Source organism: Microtus oregoni, unplaced genomic scaffold (assembly GCF_018167655.1).
Source record: "Microtus oregoni isolate MIOR12 unplaced genomic scaffold, Mior012 000000F_ref0000247, whole genome shotgun sequence".
In the NCBI taxonomy this organism is placed as follows: domain Eukaryota; kingdom Metazoa; phylum Chordata; class Mammalia; order Rodentia; family Cricetidae; genus Microtus; species Microtus oregoni.
In genome coordinates, this window is record NW_024543059.1 from 41,008,364 (window position 1) to 41,028,865 (window position 20,502).

Sequence of the window (20,502 nt, forward strand, 5' to 3'; positions counted from 1 at the left end):
CCACATATTTTCCACAATAGTACTTCACAGTTGGTGCTGTTCAACAGCAGCGTTCAGATATGAGAGGACTCAAGAATATAACTGCGTTGTTCAATCAAGCTGAGATTGGCTGAACGTTTCTGAAGAGGCAAATGTCCCTTTTCTGATGTTGCACTAGTGTCTTCCCTGAAGCTTTTGGAGGACAGGAAAGTTTTTTTTTTCTTTTGCTGGTAGGCACGGCTGTTTGTGACACTCAAAGGTATAGAAGCAGACGTGATTTCTGTGACACTTGCACACTGGTACAATGACAGGCACCTTCCTGATAAAGGAGGTCATACCCTAATTTTGGTGCATTTTACAGATAGCCACACAACCCTAGCCCATTTTCCACACAAACTCCTAAAATGAATAGTCAGAGTGTGGTGACATATCCCTGTAATCTCAACCCTTGGGAGCCAGAGGCAGAAGAATCAAGGCAACCAGGCCAGGCTCTAGCTGCATAGAGATGTGATAGTCTGGTTATAGAAGACCATTTCTGAAGAAATAAAATAAAACCAACCGGTTTTTAAAAATTAATATCGCCAATGTTTAGTGTCTTCTGATTAAAGAGAACTAGAGAAGATGTAGGAGCACAGGGCAGGAAGGAGGCTGAAGGTCTTGGAAAACCTAGTTTGAGCTGTTTAAAAAGGAACAGGCCATGTGGACCTGCAGACAGTCAAGAAAATAGAACTCTGCAGCAGAGGGGGAGAAAATAGAAGGATGGAAGGAAGGGAGAGCATGGAACACGGAGGTGTTACCCATGGCAACACAGAAACTGGAGACTGAATGCTGAAGGGGTCAAAGGACTTTATAGAAAACTAAATTATAGGTGACACCGAGTAGAAAATCCTCAGCACATGGCAAGCAGATGGAGTTACTGAACACGCAGGTTAATAGACCAGGAAGTACACTGAGGCTGGGACAGGGTGTCACTAGGATTACAGCTCATCAGGAAAGACACCATTGGTTTCCTCTCCTGATCCTTGAACACTGGTGACCCTTAACAATTTTGAAAATGAGCATTCTATAAACATATTGTACTAACAGTTCTGAGTGTCTGGGCTCATGGGTGAAATCTCAGCACCTAGGTGGCTGAAGCTGGGGGATTGGAGGTGGTTCATGGCAATTCTAGGATGTGTTGTGAATTACAAGCCATCTTAGGCCACAAAGTCAAAATTATCCCTGAAACAAAAAGTGAAATTCTTTCTGCATACTCACTACTTGCTGGAATATAAAGGGTAGAGAGACAATGCTGGGTCCTTCTTTTCTCTGATCTCTACAGAACACAACGGTTGTAGGAAGTGTGATGGACCCTGTGTCCCTTCCGATCAGCTTTCAAGCTAAAGCTGCTTGCTCCATTAAAGTAATTTTCTTCACTAGACACAGTACAGACTTGCAGAGTGTAAAGAACTATAGAGCTACAAATTAAAAATAGGAACCCAACAAAACTCTAATTTATCAGATTTTTTTTTTCAGGAAGTCTTGGATAGGGTACCAGTGTAGCTTTATGATATCATTCTACTTCTAAGCCAATCAGTACCTGAATGGCCTTGGGTCCTTATGATGCAACAAACTTAATTTTTTTCCAGATCCAGTATCTCTGATCCTGGGCATGTATGCAACTTTTTGTTGTTTGTTTCTGAAACCAATCAATGTTGTCTTTTTACTTGATTCTTATAAATGTGTTCATATCATCCTCCCAACCATGTCTGGTAAGGAAAGAAATTTCAATATAACTTTCAATCAATACTTTCATTCATTCTGAGAAGTCCAGACAGTGTAGAAGCATGGGTAGATTACTGGATTACTGAGCTATGACTGGTGGCCTAACTATAATCTTGGCCCTCACATATCTGGGATTATAATTTAGGGATGAGAATTTGCTCTGTCACTGAATGGATCTTCACATTTCACAGTGGAATAACTGACAGACTGGACTCTAGGCTCACTGATGTATTGCTTATGAACACAGTGTAAAGAAAGTGCCAGGCATGTTTTGCTGAGGGTTTTTTCACAGAAGTAGAGAAAGACTGGATGTGCAGACAGGCACGCTCAGAGTCAAGATGACCCAGTGCAGCAGTGCGCCTCCAGTGCTGTTGAACAGCATTGTTGGCATGTGAGTGGAGCCGGTGGCCACATCTGCCACTCCTGCATGAGCAGGGAACCTTGGCTCATCTGGCTAGATAGGCATTTGTGTCTTACTCAGGGACCAGTGAGCAACCTTCATGGATCGGTGGATTACACTTAGGATGGACCTTCCAGAGAGAGAACTGAGTCTGTGTTCCATTTTCATGGCACAGGAGCGATCGTGTTCCCTGCTGTGATCCTCCAAACACTCTCTAAAAGTAGCATCCGTGTCGGGACTGCTTGTTCAGGTGTCCCTAAGCGCTTGGGAGCTGAGGTAGCTGAGTCACCCTTGTTCATGTCCAGCAACATCTGTGGCGTAATGTGTTCCTGGAGAGTACATCCTAGAAAGTAAAACCCCGTCCAGCTTTAAAGAAATATTTCTTTAAGTTGAAATTCATTGTAATCTTTTTCCAATGTGGTCAAAATTGATTACTTGGAAAATTTATACAACATACCCAATCCTACTATCTTCCGAATCCTCCTAGATCCATCTTTGTGGCCATTCAAAAGAGAAAAAGTAAAAGACTGTACCAGGTCTAATTTGTGTTGTTCTTATACTCTTTGGAGCATGGTTAAAGTCTCACTGGCCAGTCCTTTAAAGATAACTGAGTCCTCCATGACCAACAGCCACCCCTTCTGCCACAGCCATCAAGTGTGAAGAGCTACAGTCAGCATCCTTATCACAGTTTAAGGACTCTCTTTATTCCCTTCTATCTAGACTGTTTCCTTTTTTCATGGTGGGGAAGAGAAAAGGCTTCTGTGACATGTTTCACATTCTCAATTATGAGTCTGAATTTGCAGATACCAGTGCAATGGCAGCTTCCTTGCCCATCACAGCCACTGACAGTACAGATCATTGACTTCCACATGGTTTCTGGTGATGGCATGGACTATGGACACCAACATAACCTTCAGATTCAGCACGGTCCATGGAGGTCTTTTGAAAAGGCCTCATCGAGAACATGAACCCTTCCTCTTCTCCATTAGTGTGAGCTTCAGCAGCTCTAGTTTCACTTCTCTCTGATGCTTCCTGAAACTCTGCTCAGCCGTTTTTTTTTTTCAGTTTAATGAGAACACTTTTACAGTAATCTTCCTATAATACCTGTCCTTTCTAGTTGATTCTGAGATACGGTGCTCTCCCAGACTCACCTTCTGTTGCCTCCTCTCCCCTCTGAGCCTGCATGGGTCTCTCAGGCTCCTTGGAGCTGCTCTGTGCTTCTGAGGATGTCAGCAGCTACTGCTATCTTCAATTGATCACAATTGTAAATTCTTAGAAAAACATTTTTGATTCAATCCCAGTTTTTCAAAATCCAGCTTACCACCACAAACTCATCACCTGAATTACAGGATTAAAAGCCTGTATCTCCATGGCCATAGTGGTCATTAGTTTGGCAATACATTAATTAACATGAATTAACCTTGATTATGAGAGAAAGAAAGGTCTTGCTTTTCTAACTACTTGTATATCTGGTTACAGGTGATATTTTGAAACCCTGGCTCACAGACCAACAATGTTGTCCAGGTATTACAGGACCTTTCTCTGCTAGAGCCCCAAATAAGGTAAGTCTCATTGCTGATGAAGAGCAGGGTCAATCATATATTACGAATTTAAAGGCCTGGAGCCTTTTTCTGTGTTTGAACTGGTGAACCTCATTTATTTCCTCATTTATTTCCTCCCTAGTTTTCATGTCTCACGTTTTCCATATGTTAGTAGTGGGATCACAGAGAACAGGTCACTACTGTGAGCAGTTTGTCTTTAGAATGCATTGCACTTCTGCTCTCAAACACCCTGACACTTGGAAAGCATTCAAGGCAGGCTTGTGCTGTCCACAAAGGTTTATTTCCTTCTCTTTCTTCTCACTTTTATTCTTGAAAACCTTAACATCAGGAACTGAGTTTTCCTGCTTCACTGTCACTAAAATGCTCTTGAAGACTTGAGCACCATGGGTACTGATTACATTTCTAAGGAAACCCATCACAAATCCTTTTGCTTCTAGCTGGGATTTGCACTGTGGAAGGCATGAGTAGGGCTTCCTCCAATTTCGGGTGTTCCCTAATTGCCTTGGTGATATCAGAAGGAGCCCATGTGGTAACTGATGGGTTAAAGCTTATGCACAAGCCTCTGATGTGTGCACAACCACTCATAGCTATGCAAAGTCTTCCAGTGCTAATCTCAATAGCCTGTTTGTAGATTCTGTCCCTTAAGTAAAATGCTATGTAAGTTCTTCTTGACATTGTATCAAGAGACAGAGATATCCATCTGTAGTACCTACTCTATCACATTACTACCATGGCAAGGGGATCCTAGTCTTGATTTGTTCGCTAGAGTATTTGAGGTGAGTCACCACATGTGGTGTTTTATTTGCTCTAATTTCTCTAGTGAGAGGTTTCTAACACACACAATGTGTGTGTGTGTGTGTGTGTGTGTGTGTGTGTGTGTGTGTGTGTGTGAGTGTGTGTGTTCCAGACTGCTAGGATGACGGAATGGCTGGCTGGATGACAAGATGGCAGGAGATGCGATTTGATGTTCCCCATTTTCTCTTTTCTGTCTCAGAACCGGAGTACCATCGGCAGACATGAGGATATAACACTCCCACCTCAAGAGAGGTTCCAGACTTTAAGTCTTTTGGGACAAAACATGGAGATCAGTAAAAAACTGCCCCTGCTCTCATATGTCCACCTGAAGAAAAACATCCTACAGATGGCAGAAGAATACGAGAAGCAGGGGCTCCTACAGGAAGCTTTTATAACGTTTCACAAATTTTTAACGTGAGAACCTGCAGCTTTTATCTCCTTTTCTGTGGCTGATCCCTCAATCCCCCTGTTCTCCTTTTCATGCTTCTCAGCCTTGCTTACCTTATGGAATTTGACAAAGACAATATTTATTCAGAGTTTTGGCAGCTCGCATACATGTTTTTCCTTGCTATTCAAAGACGCAAGGACCAAAGTTGTTGGTATCACCAAAAAGGGACTTCATGAGTAGTTCTTGAGCTTGTCCCCACATGGTGCATATTTTAGACAAAAGAGATGGCAGGTAAACAGACATGTCTGCATTGCTGGGTCTTTTGATTGCTTTGTCTCGACCCAGGCGTCTATTCACAGACTTATTGCTGTGTCTAGCAGAGCCCAGGTTTCTCTGCTCGTCATCCTGTAGCCTATTGGTTGGTATAGGAAGAGGTTAGCCTATCCTGTAGCTAAACCATCACCAGAGGACTGTGGACTACCTGGGGTCATTGTGGCTCAACACAGTCCCTACGCCATTCATCATAATTTGGTAGGCAGAATAACTACAAGATTACAGAACTCTCACCAGGGAATAGCTCCTATATCCTCAATGACAAAATCTTTTTGTGTATGAGGAAGGAAAAGACAATGAGGGTCTCACCAGTCATCTCTAGTCTGAGTTTTGTGAAACAGAACCAAAGGAGACAAAGGCATGTGACCCTAAGGAGCTCAGGCACCAGAGAGGAGCTCCCTGGGCATGACTTCATTGATGTTCTGAAGACTCTGTGTGCTGACGAGGCACATCACCTTCCTGGTCCACAGAGGAAGAAAAAGCTCAGGGTTAGAGTTGAGCTCAGGTACCACAGTTTGCAATTCTCAGGTTGTGCCACTTCTAGAACAAGGGTTCATTTTGGTTTCCGTTGTTGGTGTTCTGCAAGTTGAAGGCAATCCCTTGAGATCACAGTAAATATCATTTTCATATTCTCTTATTTCTACAGAAAAATAACTCTTGTCAAGGCAATCATGTGTTCTCTCAAACATCATTTTATCACACTCAAGAATCTTTACTGGTTTTGAACTTACCTGAGTATTGAAGCAGATTAGCTAACCTACTTCAACACTGGGTGGAGAATCACACTGGGTTCCACAGGATAGCTCACCCTAGCTCTGAGCACCATTATCTCCTGTCCTTACCTAATGCTCTCTGAGGTGAGACTATGTCCTGAAGGAAACAATACACTAAGGTATCATATGAGCAAAGATCCATGTTGTTATTAGGAGTAGAAAAAATAGACAACTGTTTCCTGTTTTGAACTTCTGGAAAATGGTCTCCTGTTTTCTCAAGGTTCTGTGAGTCCACTAAGTCTATCTGCTGCCTTCTGAGTGCTGGGATAACAAGCACACACCATGTCAGTTTAGCTATACTTCTTGATAACTTATGTTTGTGGAACATCCCTGTCGGCAGAACAGTGGGGACCTTTCTCTCTCCGGGCCCTGGGAGGGAAAGGGATGTGGGGCTTCAGGGTGTGCCCTTCTCGCTTACTTCTGGAACTCTTATGTACATCTTAGTCACTGTGCTTTATTCTTTTAGACTATTTGTGGAGAAACTAAGAAAAGGCCCAGAATATGACAACATCCTTTCACAAAGACAAAAATCAAAAATCAAAAAGGTAGGTCTTCATTGTCTATATGGCTGATCTAAAATCTCCAGAGCAGTAAGGACTTAGAGAAAATGGACAGATCCTGACCTTGGGTGGGAGGAGAGCTGATACTGCCTCAGCATAGCAGTACAGGGGAGAGGGATGGCATGAGATGGGGAGCAAGTCCTGCACAAGGCACTGCTGCCTCTCCCCACTTGTTTCCTTTCCCTCTTTTCTGACAGTAGAACTGTTTTAATTCACCATTATGTTTTTTTTATTGCAGTGTATAAATAAGGCATTTGAAAAAGCTGAGACCCTGAAGATCAAAATACTAGAACGTTATGGCAGGGAATATGAAGAGTACCTGGCAGATAAGGTCAGTGTGTGAGCATGAAGACAGGTGGTTTTTGAGTCACCAAGTCAGCCTGTGTCATGGGACTGTGTTGTATTCTTTCAGTGGAGTCTGTAGTCCAATGACTAGGACCAAAGCCAACATATATGCACGCGCAAGCATGCGCGCGCTCACACACACACACACACACACACACACACACACACACGTGCAAAGTACAGTAGGGTACTGAGAGTATTGAGATCTAGTTGTTACTTAAGACAACTATACAGCAACTGGGTAAAGTGATGGTGGTATTTTTCATTAGTACCAGATTCATAAAGCATCACATGCACCCTATGTTGAGACGTCAGATTGAATACAAATACACTTTTTCATCTCTTTGTTGACAAGGCTTTTTCTTATGAGATTTGAAGTATTAGCCTAAACCTGTTTCTCTTTCTATAGAAAAAAAGACAAGAGGTGGAAAAGGACAAGGCCTTCTTGGAGGATATCAGAAGTATCCTTAAAGACTCCACAGAATTAACCAATCAGAGTTCTCCTCAGACAGCAGTGGTGTATGACTCACAGGGAGCTTTTACAGAGACTGACTGCATCACATCAAAGTCTGGACCTCCTTGTGCAGAGTCTAAGGAGGAGAAAAGCCCCAGTAAGTCACCACAGGCTCATGACTCGACAAAGCCTTGTGAATAAGCCAGTGCACTTGTACCAGCCACACAAATTTGAGAGTGCTTCAACCCTTTTCCATTTCCTCCTCCTTTGGTGTCCATGGATTCACTTTGCTGTGGTAACAGAACCTTGCGTGATGAGTGTTGTCTCTTTCCTTCCTACCCCCCACCCCCGACTGTCTTGGAAAAATAGGCTTTAGCTTATTTTAAGCCAGATTAGTTTCCTCAGAATTTGTTGGAATTAAGATGTTCATTTTGCAGAGCTCTGTAGAGATTTGAAGAAGCAGTTTAAGAAAATACTGAACCAAGTTTCTTGAGTTCTTTTTATATTTTGGGAGATCAGTCCTCTGTCCAATGTGGGGTTGGTGAAGATCTTTTCCCAATCTACTTATGGATCTATTTACATTTTCCTAGATGTTGGTATCAAGTTATGTCAGCACTATTTGTTTAATATGTTTTCTTTTCTCCTATAAATTCAGTTATAAATGGGGTACAGAGCTAAACAGAGAACTCTCAGTAGATGAATCTCAAATGGCCGAAAGACACTTAAAAATGTTCAACATCCTTAGGTATCAGAAAACTGCAACTCAAAACACTCTGAGGTTCAATCTTCCATATGTAAGAATGATCAAGATCCAAAACACTGATGACAGCATATGTTGGAAAGGATCTGGTGTAACTGAAACACTCTTCCATTGCTTGTGGAAGTCCAAACTTGTGTAGCCACTTTTTAAATCAGTATGGTGATGTCTCAAAAAAATACGAAACAATCTACCTCAAAACTTAACAATACCACTATTGGGTATATACCCAAAGGATGCTAAACATACCACAAGGACATGTGCTCAACTATGTTCATAGAAGCACTATTTGTAATATCCAGAACCTGAAAACAACCTAGATGCCCCTCAACTACAGAATGGATAAAGAAAATGTGGTACATTTACACAGTGGAGTACTACATAGCATTAAAAAGTAAAGACATCTTGAAATTTGCAGACAAATGCAAGGATCGAGAAAAACACACATTGAGAGATGTAACCCAGACTCAGAAAGACAAATACAGTATGTACTAATTCATAAATGGCTTCTCTATATAAATCAAATAAAAACAAATCTACAGTCCTAAATCCTGGATAACCAACAAACAAAGAATACACTAAGACAGATATACATGGATCTATATAGGAAGGAGAAAATTATAAGGACTCATGAGTAAATTGGGAGTGTGGGGGTCATGGGACAGGTTAGAAGGGTATGGGGATAAAATGGGGAGCAGAGAAAAATGTGTAGCTCAATAAAGAAAATACTATACCATCTCCCGTGATAAGGAATATGCTAGCACGGTCACTTTTTGAAAGTCAGGCTCCCAGATATTCTTATGGTGTAATGTAGAGATGTGAAGGTAAAGGAATTTCAGTTGCATGAGATTGTTTTCAGCATTTGGCAGACACTCATAGGAAAATCTCAAATAGCACCAGGGAGATGGTGACTCTATTCATAAGTGGCTAGTGTGACAGTGTTAGGACCTGAGCCGGAATCTCCAGATAGCATGTGACAACAGGGTACAGCTGGCCACCTCTACATTCATCTCTTCAGGTGAGATTGGTTGGGGAGACAGGAGAAGACCTGTTTTCTCAAAGCACAGCTAGCTATGCAGACACAGAGGCACAAAAAAGATTCTATTGGACTAAAAATGGCCAGGGTAGGCCAGCACTCCAGAGCGTTACACACATCTGTAGATGTGCTGAAGCACCTGTGCATTCTGGCTCACACATGAATGAGCTCACTCTGTAGAGTACACACAGATCATGGACACACACAGTTCATAAGTTAAAAAGGGAAATCTACAAAATTGCAGAGAAAAATTATCAAATATTTCAGTTCATTGATTTTATTTTTTTATTTTTATTTTTTGTCATTTGTATCATCTGGCTTTATAGCCTGAATAGGCCTGACTTGAGGTCTTGATTCTTCAGCAATCAAATGCTGAAATTTCAAGTTTGCATCACCAGGGCTGGCTTTTCTGAAGTGTCTCTCAATTAGACACTGGCGAGAGAGTCAGCTTTCCCCAGCTGTGAGCCTACACAGTGAAGAGTACACATTTCCAGATCCAGGTAAGAGAGTCAGGCTTGGCCAGCCTTGAGCCTTTGCACTCGGCAATCTACACATAAGCACAGTATGTGGAAGGAGCAGGAGGAGGCTCTTCAGTTCCTATTGGACTGGGAGAAACAATCAGGAAAGGATTAACTGGTCCCAGCTAAATCGACAACCTGTCCCTGGAACTTTACTGGGGTCAGTAAACAATCTTCACTCAGTCCGGGGCCGTGACTTTTCTGGGTTTTATGTGCATATGGATGGCCCTGTAGGTCTAGGATCTCAAGGGTCTCTCCCATCCCTACAATGTTCCCTATTGTGACTGTCTATGGTCGTATGACCTTGAAAAAGTCTCTGTGTATCCACTTAAAATTTGATGGGTAAAATAGTCTATACAACTGAGCATGCCCACAACAGGATTTCCTCAAGGTGGAAGTTCTGGATACTAGAAGTTTGGCTCAGTCTATATCTGGCACAGACCATGGAAGCAACTTTAGCGAGACTCATGTTCAAGAGCCGTGAGTATACAGGGAAACAACAGTCCATACCTGAGAGTACAGAGTCTGGCAGAACTGGATGTCTGAATCATGGTTCCAGAAGAGACACAATGGAAGTTTCCCTCTTTTCTGTCTGTCTGTCCTCTTTAGCTCCCAGATGGCTCCATGTTACAAACCTGAGTTAAGAGTGGACTTTTCCCACTGAGTATGCGAACCCACATAAAAATGTCTATATGATCAACTCACCAGAAATATGTTGTTCCATCCTCTCAAGCAGACAGTGAAGTTCATGCATATGGCTCCTATATAGCTGTGTGAAGTGCTTAGAGAAGATACTCCATGCCTGCTTTATGGCTCACTCATGGGGAGGGAGGCTCCTGTAGAGAATCTCAATTATATTGTTTTTTATCTCCAGGCTGCCGGGATGAGCTCTGTTCGGGGATATTAGGCCCTATAACCTCAGACTTCTCTCTCTTTTGCATTACAGTTCAGAACACCAAAGGCCTCCTTCCTGTGGTCCTTCCCAAGGACCTATGTCAAAACTTCCTCCGTTCAGCATGGGAGAACACCAAAAGAAAGAGAGAAACATGCGGAGTGCTATGCGGCAAACTGGTAAAGATATGAGAACTCATTCCTGACAGGAGACTCTTTTTTTCTACCTAGGATTATATCCAGGAACTGTGTCCATACATATCACTCCACAGAGGAAACCTTGGGTGACAAGGCCTGGCCACCTTAAATTTGATGACTTTTTATTTGGCTACTTTTCAGTCTCTTGAATTAAACAATTGGCTTCAACAGTGTAGCTAGGAATTTCCATTCTACTGGTGGTTAATGCCTATAATCCCAGTCATTTGCAAACTGAGGGTGGAGGCTTCCTACAATTTCAAACCAAGCTCACATACAGAGTGAGGCATTGATGTAAAAGCAGGCAGGCTGCAGGCAGGAAGGCAGACATGAAGCATGGAGACATGCAAATTGACTAATTCTACAAGGAGGAAGACTCAGTTCCTTCTGTGGCCTGGTCTGTGCCCTCACTGTGTGGTAAGCCTTGGGATATACATTAAATACCTTAAGATTTCTGAGGAGACCTACTGGCTGCTTCGGGAAAGACCATAGGCCCAGGATGTGATAAGAGGGACTTTTCAGGATCAGCTTATAGCCAGTGCTTTTAAACAGTACCCCAGCGAAGCACTGGAGCAGTCAAGGTGATGAGACCCTGAGGTGAGGGAGGAGGCTAAGAGTCATTTACTGGGGTGGGGGCTTCACTTCCTTGTATTATGAGAAAGGGGGATTGACAGTGCCAGGACAAATTGTTTTCTTTCTGCAGGTAAATGACAAGTACATCATTTCCCATATCATTATTCCCATGCAAAACGGAGGACCTGACTATTGCCAAGCCGAGAACGAAGAAGAAATTTTATTCCTAGAAGAAGAACTTGGTCTTATAACGCTAGGTTGGATCCATGTAAGCAAATTGACCTCTGTGTTGGCCTCTTCTCACTGTGCTGCCTACATCCTTCTGTGCACAGAGTCAGTCCATGCCAGATCATCCAGCTCTGAGCATATGCAGTCACTAGTGTTCCACGGTTGAGGCCACGGTGCATTTCCTGGTGCATCTCTAGCTTTTCTAATTCTGTCTCTTACTCAAAGTAATTCTTCAAAGTTCCAATTCCTTGTGAGTGGGGGGAGAATGGTAGCTTCCCTAGGATGTAAGAGAACATGGTGTAGAGACCATGTAGCTAAGTCAAGAGAATTCTTTCTAATGATTGAATGTTGACGTTTGAAGAAACACTTGCTTTGTGAACACCCAAAGAGCTCCTTTATTCAGCATTTGCAAGTAGTTGGAAAAGATGTATAGGCTTGTGGCGATCATTAAGAAACACAGTTTCTTCCCTAGAGAGTCCTTCCAAATGATTCCCTCATTGTCAAAACCTAAATTACATAAACAAGTAGTTTTTCTTGGAATGGGAAAGGTGTAAGCCACGTTCAGGTGTTTATTTCTAGGTTTTGAGAGACCACAAGTACTTTTTTCCTCACAATTTGGGAAATTCTGATGTTGAAGACAGATTCCTGTGTCTTCATGCTTCAGTTGCACAAACCTTTACTGCTTTGCCTAACAATAATATGCCATGGCAGATGGAGATCTGTTCTTTGTGCCTGGACACAAGTGGGGGATCACACAGAGAAGGAGCACCAGCTCCCATGGGGCAGAGTGCAGTCTGCTCTATTCTCCAGGAGGTAAACCCAGAGCACTGTGGGTTTCAGAGGAAGAGGAATCTCATATGAGCTGATTTATGATGAATAATAAAGAGGGGCCAAATGACAGCTTCATGGGGGAGCATTCCTATGTCAGAGAGCAGCTTCATTGGCTGGGATTTGTCATTGGTATCAGAAAAGGATAGCAGATTTTTGTTGGCATAACTCTTCAAAGCCATGCTCTCAATTGTCAGGTGTGGGCATGAGAACAGTGGTCCTTTTGAGGAAAGGGGGAGCTCTTTGGGTTATTTTCAGCAGAACAGTGATGTGACCAAAGCCAGAGTCCAGAAGCTAAATGAAGGAGTTTCAAGACTGGTTATAGTGGGAGAGTCAATTGATGTTTGGGAGCTGCTGACTTCCAATGATGATGAGAGCGTGATGGCCATGTATTCAGGAATGTGTGATTTCAGAGATCCAGGAGCTGAGGATTAGAGGGTGTATGGTCTGTGAGAAGGGAAGCTTAGAGTTGGATCACAGGGATGGCAGGGATCTCTCATAACCATGAGTAGGGCAAATAGAGAAAGCCTGACTTTGGAGGTGGGGTTTAGTCCTTTCAGTGTAATGTAAGGTACTTGTGAGATATCCCATCCATGAGACCATTGAGAGAAGATGAAAGGTCATTAGCGGAAGCTAGGTGAAGACAGCAGAAGGAACTTGGTTGCTTCTAACTGGATTTGACTTACTAAACTTGGTAATTGGGGCATGCTGCCTGCAAGAGAAGTGATTCGTGACAGCAGAGGAGAAGATCTAAAGAGGAGAAGAGGAACACATGTGGCCTGACAGAGCAACAAGTTTGCAGGAGAATGGATTATGGGGTTCTCAGAAGCCACACAGCAGGGACAGGGGTAGAAGAAATTCAGCATGTGACTCAGGGACAGGTTCCATTATGAAGAGGGTTCAGATCTTATGCTGGATCTGTAGCTCACTAAAGATGGTGGATAATGAGTTTTAAGCCATGGTGGCCAGTGACTGCAAGATTAAAAAAAAAAAACATAGAAAGCTGGGTGTACTGGCACAGTCCTAGAGTCAAAGAATTCAGGAGGATGAGACTATTGGATGAAAAACCATTGGTCAAAAAAATCATGTGATGAATTTATTGCAATTGTGGATTCCCTCTAGACCATCATATTGGTGCTCATTTCTAGGCCCTAGATATTAGGGTAAGAAAGAGTGATGAGGCCACTCTTGGCACATCTGGGTTAACTGAGTCTAGAATCCTGGCTTGTATGGGAATTTGGAAATGGTTTGATCATGGCTCAGTTTTGTCTAGCTTTTTGTTCTTGATTTTGCTTTTTTCTTTGACTTTTTTTAGTTTAACAATGCTTGATACTTTAAAGTATAGCTTAGTTGTGAGTGTGTATATGGGAAGAGTTTAGTTTAATGCCTCCTTGAGGAAACATATGTGCATATACCACTTAGAGAAGGAAAAAGGAAATTACTGGGCACCTGGTACAGCTTTCCAACTTGCTTTCTGTGAGATCGATCCACTCTTGCTCTGTTTCTTCCACAGTTTCTTTCACGTTCATCCCTGAAGTGTGCCTGCTTCCATGCTATCAGTACTACACCTTTGCTTCTATCTTGAAAGACAATAATTAGTTATGTGTCTTTTACATCTAATTTGCTTGAGTAAACATCTGCATGGTTCATCCCCACGCTGGCATGCATATGTGTTTACACCTGCTGAGCCAGTGAAGGTTCGAGGGGAGGGAAGGGAAGTGGGGTAAGATAATACTGTGTGTACTGTACCACATCAGGTTGGGCTCCTTTTCAAATAAAGAGAAATCATACCATTCTCAGAGGTAGGATTTAAGGCAGGGAGCTTATAACCCAGAGAGACTGTTGAACTAATGCTTAAAGAAGTCCTGGGAACTCTTGGTGAAAATGGAGGCAGAACAGAGTATTTCCCTGGCAAGATTTGGGAAATCTTGTTGAGAGCTAGTTTTTGGAGCTCTGTTGGCTGCCTTCCTCAGTGGATCAGGGATGGTTCTCATTGTGAACTTTTATTTCTTTTGTCTTCTCAGACTCATCCCACCCAGCCAGCCTTCTTGTCAAGTGTGGACGTACACACACACTTCTGTTATCAACAAATGCTGCCAGAATCAATTGCAGTGGTGTGCTCACCCAAATACAAACAGTGAGTATGAAGGATTCTTGTCTGAAAAGGTACATGAGCAAAATGTTCTATGGCACAGAACACCTTAAAAATTAAGTCATACCCAGAGTGTCTTAACTGATTGGTAGAAAAGCCTCCCTTTGAGGTGCACATTCTAATTAACATCAGCGGCTCTTAAAAGATATTGTACAACCACTGAAGTGTTTCTAAGACAACCCCTCAATAAGTGACTCCAACAGACAGAGGATGAAGACACATTGGACACTGCATACAAGTATCATCTCTTACTGTCCCCAATGACATGGTAGTTCGAATTCCTCAGCAGAGCTAGTGATGGGAAAGCAATGCATCATCCTGCATTCTTTTGTAATAATTTTGTACCCTAAATGTTGTACCACAGGGACTAGTAGTCCCTGGTTTGAGCACAGCCCCCATTTGTTCCTCACAACAATTGACCTGAACAGAAGTAACTTATTGCATGATTCTTCTTCCTTCCCATTTCTACTGTTGAGTCCCTTTGTATCCTTAGGGCAATGTTCAAGAATGGGATCAAGAGAGGGAGGTACACATGGAGGAGTAAGAAGGAGAGGAAGGAGGAGGAGAAGGAAAACAGGAAAGGGGAGGTTAATTAGGACCACGACCAAAAGACAAAGTCTAACAGAACAACAATGAGAGTAACTGTTGAGGAGGAGTTGTTCCACGACCTCTGCAAAGGACAAGGAGTTGTACAGGGAAGAGGAAAGAAAGGAGATGAGGATGGAAGACGGGATTGAGAAGTGAAAGTGAAAGGAGAAAGGTCATGGAAAGGAGAGGAGAGAGATGAGGAAAGAAGAAAGATGAAAATAAGAGAAAGGAAGGAGACTTGGGAAGATATCTGCCTGACTGTGATTTTGCTTTTTCTCATTTTCAGAACTGGAATTTTCACCCTGACTCCTTTTGGATTGGAAGAAGTATCACTCTGTCCCCGGAGGGGGTTCCATTCCCATAGACATGACTCAGTCCTATTCAGTGTACGTATCTGCGTAGAAGAAATTGCGGTCACGTTCCCAGTCAGGACATAGAGCCAATAAGTTTATCTTCCTTTCTGAGCCTCATAGATGTTCAGCCTCATTACTCACCTTCCTAGAAATCCACAATAACTGTGTATCTAAGAAGCAGTGGGCAGTGGAAATACGTTTTTCATATTTGCAACCTGGTCACTTACTGTCTTTGATGTTGCAGACAGTCCTGCCCTCTTTTCCTAATATCTGGGGATACCAATACTATGTACTTTGCAGGTAGTTAAGATGATAAAGGAAGAAGAACTGAGGTGGTCTCTGGGGTATGAGTGTGTGCTCAGTATGCCTGATGCCCTGGATTCCATCCCCAGTAACACGGGGTAAAGGAATAACCAACAAATTATGGAATTCTTTAGCATATACAAGACCTATTCTATTTTAATTTTTATTCATAAATGTCAGATACTGTTTCAGCTGATGATCTGAATCTCAAGGAAAAGCCATGTAAGATGTGTAAATTAAGCATATTCCCTTCTGGAGATTTGTAGGGTTATCACATGCCTAGGGAGGTGGTTTCTTCTCTCAGGTTGTGTCTGTGATAAGATGATGTATGACCAGACCTTAGGATGTCAGATCAGACTCATATGAATGAGATTCTGTCACTTTACTTCACATTAGCCTGGAGTTATCTATTCACTTTGATTCAGAAGAAATGCAGCAACATAGTGATAGGACCAGAACCCTGTCATATAAAATAGATAAGAGCCACGGAGATTCAAGGCAGGCTGAGATCCTGGGATCTGAGTCCTAATTCTAAGAGGTAGAACTCTGTGTATGTTTTATTTGTAACATAATAAATGCACATGTATAATTGTATTTAGTTTGCATCTTACTCCCGATCCTAACATTAAACAAGATGTAATGAAATTTCAGCTGTTTGGTAAAACATGTATGTAATTCATTGGTTTTGTTTGTTTTTGTAACTTCGTTGTGTAGTCTTTTAAAATAGACCCTGTGATTTTGATTCTGTGTCTCCATGGACTTGCACATTTGAGTTTAGTGCCTGTTTGGTTAGAAGAGGTTGTCAGCTTCTTACATCACAGACTCATTGCTGGGGATGTTTCTTAGCTAGGAGTGTTCCCGTTTCAGACACTAGGTCCTGGACTCACTTCCCAGCACTACTGAAATCTATCTTGGAGGTGTTTGCCTATAATCCACTGGAGAGCTAGTGGCAGGAGAATAATTTCAGTACCTTTCTGAGTTACCTTGGTTATACATTCTAGCCTGGGTCACAATAGGCTCTCTTTTGGTATACTGTAAAATTATACATTGTTTAAAAAACAGGAGTTTTCCAAGCCTTAACCACATCTCCTTTTCTCAAATTGCAGGACTGCAGTCACGTAATCATCCAAAAAAGCAGTGTGACCATCACGGACTTGCGATGAGTGGAAACATGCGTGTGTGTGTGTGTGTGTGTGTGTGTGTGTGCATGTGTGTATGTATGTGTATGTGTGTGTGCATGTGTGTATGTGTGTGTATATATGTGTATATATGTTATGTGTTATTTTCCTTTTAACAACTTTATTTTTGTTATTTTTATTTAACTAAAATTTTTTGTTTTGCATTCCAATGCCAGTTCCCCTTCAGACCCCTTCTCTAGCCTCTCTATCTCCTTACCCCATTCCCATCCATTCCCGAGAGGGTACAAGGCCTCCCCTGGGAAGCCACGAGTGCTTGTAATAACAAATTGAGGCAGGGCCAAGCCCATCCCCCCTGAATCAGGGTCCAGAGCATCACATGTGGAATAAGGACTTCTGGAACAAAGCGAACCACCTCACCAGCCCCGGAAAAGAAGAGATGATGACTGCAGCTCTGTGGATTGTGTCAGAGTTGTCTAGTCCACATCACGATTTAGACCTCGCCCCCTCCTCATACTCGACAGCCCATCCAGATTGGCCAATCTGGTAACCATGTTGTCCAGATGAGCATCCTCCTGACTGACCACTATGGCCACCAAAGAGAACACAACACATCTCTAAACTATGACTGGCAAAGAGAGGGAACTCGGTTTACCTGAAAAACCTTTCTTTGAAGTTTGTAAAGTTTCCTAGATGTGATGACCTCAATACTGAAGCTAATGATTACATCATTAAAATTGGTGTCCTGCATAAGAGATGTCCCAGTACAAAATCACCATCAGTGACAGACTGACAAAGACAGCAGACCATGAACTGTGTGGGGTGCGCATTCTCTGTTAATGTTGGCCCTCTTCAACAAAGAATCTCTCCAGAAAGCATTGTCGTTTCCCATAAATTTGACTAAAGGTTATATTATATTTTAAAGTGTATTTTGAAACAGATTTGCAGTTCTTTTAAAAAATGCTATTTATATGATTAAATTTTACTTTGTGTAAATTTTACTCTTGGGTTTTCCTTCTGATCGAGTTAAATGAGAGTTGTGGTTGCCAGCAAATAGAATTAGCTAGGCACTGGTGGGCCTGATTGTGCTAGTTGCTTATTTTCCTTTATTTCATTTTACTTTTTCTGTTTTTTATTTTATTGTTACTGGATTTCAGTGTGAAGGAATGTCTTGTCTGAAATTCACTATATGTCCATGCTGACCTGAAACTTACAAAATTCACCTCCTTCTGCTTCCCAAGTGTTGGGAGTAAAGACTTAATTGCTGTGATTGTAAACTTTATATATTATCATTTGAAATTGTCCTGTATGTCTATAATAAATCTTGATCATACTTAGTCCTTACCTTCCTCTCCCACAGTCCTCTAACCCCATCTAAAACTCCATTTCTAAACTTGTCAGACTTGGTGTCCAGGGCCTTGTTTTATGAAGACAATTTGCCTATTCCATTTTCAATTTTGAACAATCCATTGAGTTTAATCAACTTTTTTTAAATATGCATGTTTGTTGAATTCTGTTGGATCTTTGGCAACTTCCCGTTCTCTACACCTCTAGAGAAAATGACTGCAACTTCCCTGAAAGGAGCTATCTATATACCTTGTCATATAGGGGTGCAGCACTAGCCCCTATCCCATCCATTCTGGAATGCTGATGGGCTTTAGTGGAGATAAACACAAATGCTGGGCTTTCCTTTGGGCAATCGTCTTGTCCTTTACAGAAGAGAGGTTCAGAGTACTCTTCCCCAGCCTTCACCTCCTGAATTATTTCAATGTCATTTTATACTATGCCTTCTGAGTAGTGAGGTGTGTGTGTGCGCGCGCGCATGAGTGCATCCGTGTATGTGTGTGAGTGTGTTTGTCTATGTGATATAGATGTCTCATTTGTATCAAACACTCAACACATGTTCTCAACCCTGTGACTAGTAAGTGATTCTAAGCATTATCCATCTCTTTCCAAAAGAAGCTTTTCTGACCAATGGGAAAGCAACACCAATCAATGGAAAAATACATATTTGGAGGGCAGTTTGACAACATGTCTATTTAGAAAAATAACAGTAGCATGTTTCCTCATGGGCACTTAACCCAGTGTGTGGTCTTAGTACCAAAATTCTAGCACCCACATGAATTGCATCCTGGGAAGTGATCAAAAGCCTGACCAGAATGTGCTTAGTTACTCTCATAAATGTAGTGCCATTATTACCTAATGGTCATATCAGCCCCATCAGTTGGTCATTAAATATGTAGAATCCACAGTTGATCAGAACCCTGAAAACTGCTTTCTCCCAGCTCTGTGCATAGCCCCACCCTACACAAAGACAGCTCGGCAGCATGGAGGAGGTTGGGCTGTCAGTTTCAGGTGATTTCTCTATGTGCCAAGACAAAAAGGTGGTGCCTTCAGCAGTACGGTTTTACCATCTACTTCTGGTGTGCAACCAAGAGAAATAGTACTAGCCTATATTGTTTTAGAAGTCTCAGGCCCTCCTGAGTGAAGATACATAGGGGATATCTCACAATGGGAACATGCTTCTCTGTGACAACCCATGATTTGTGGAAGCAGTATGAGAACACCTATGTGTTCAATTAGGTCTTCATGCTTACTTTCTTCTGAAGACTTAGATCTTCATCTTGGGCATTGAAGCCTTTCTAGTATCTCAGATTAAATCCAACTTAATGGTTCAGTTCCCTAGACATCCTCCATGCTACGTTTGCCTGTTAACACCTCTAGGACCAGATGTAGGATGGTCTGTGAATCTCTAGTCAATAATGAATGGTTTTTATGAAGACACTTGTGAAACATGTTAGGAGTGAATACCTCAGGTAGAGAATGATTTCTTCTGGACACCTCAAGGCAGGCATGGGTGGCGAGTATTGCCTTAGCCATTTCAGACAGAGAATAGTGAGTTCTCACTCATTTCAAAAAGTCGGCACTGAGAGCGGTGAGTGCCTGCCTACCGGGCAGGCCTCAGGGTCCCCTGTAAGGGAGCCGGGCACCTTCAGCTCCGGCACCAGGCTTCCTGAGCGCTCCTGGATACCACCCCCCCTTGCTCCATTTAGCCTGTTGGCCCTGGATCATTGGGCTACCGGCGGCCCTGTTTAGTTGCTGAGGAATCCCATCAGGACGGGTGAGTGTGTGCTATCCAGGGGCAGACTGTCCCGGAAGAGAGCACAAACCCCCTCCCCCAGCTCCTTCTGCAGGGCTGTCTTTCTTTCCCACGACCCAGCACCCCCAGCACCCCTCCCCAACCCTGCCCTGCTGAATGCTAGGACCAGTGCTCAACTACAGTTTTAAGCTCCTAAACTAAGGCGACCCACCCAGAGCGGTGAGTGCCTGCCTACCGGGCAGGTCTCAGGGTCCCCTGTAAGGGAGCCAGGCACCTTCAGCTCTGGCGCCAGGCTTCCTGAGCTCTCCTGGATACCACCCACCCCCCTTGCTCCATTCATCCTGTTGGCCCTGGATCATTGGGCTACTGGCGGCCCTGTTTAGTTGCTGAGGAATCCCATCAGGAAGGGAACGGTTCCTGCTTCTACACTGAAGAGATATACCCAGAGAGTCAATCACAGCAAAGACTGGACCAAGAGACCAGGCCTCTCC

At 42.8% G+C, this 20,502-nt stretch overlaps 1 protein-coding gene across 1 annotated transcript; it reads left to right on the forward strand.

The window, feature by feature from the left end:
* The first annotated feature begins 2,081 nt into the window (after positions 1 to 2,081).
* On the forward strand, positions 2,082 to 16,938 carry LOC121461712 (STAM-binding protein-like). The gene is made up of 12 exons (XM_041672941.1): positions 2,082 to 2,134; positions 2,864 to 2,991; positions 3,623 to 3,705; positions 4,700 to 4,914; positions 6,461 to 6,539; positions 6,793 to 6,885; positions 7,309 to 7,510; positions 10,611 to 10,735; positions 11,454 to 11,591; positions 14,404 to 14,516; positions 15,406 to 15,505; positions 16,882 to 16,938. The coding sequence occupies exons 1-12, from the start codon at positions 2,082 to 2,084 to the stop codon at positions 16,936 to 16,938; spliced, it is 1,386 nt and encodes a 461-aa protein (XP_041528875.1).
* Positions 16,939 to 20,502: the final 3,564 nt, after the last annotated feature.

What these genes read in the sequence shown, in the direction of transcription:
- LOC121461712 (XM_041672941.1), top strand. Translation starts at nt 2,082, where the DNA reads ATGACCCAGTGCAGCAGTGCGCCTCCAGTGCTGTTGAACAGCATTGTT. An exon ending in AAAAATCAAAAATCAAAAAG is followed by an intron (nt 6,540 to 6,792) that starts GTAGGTCTTCAT and finishes TTTTTATTGCAG; the next exon opens with TGTATAAATAAGGCATTTGA. An exon ending in ATGACTCAGTCCTATTCAGT is followed by an intron (nt 15,506 to 16,881) that starts GTACGTATCTGC and finishes CTCAAATTGCAG; the next exon opens with GACTGCAGTCACGTAATCAT.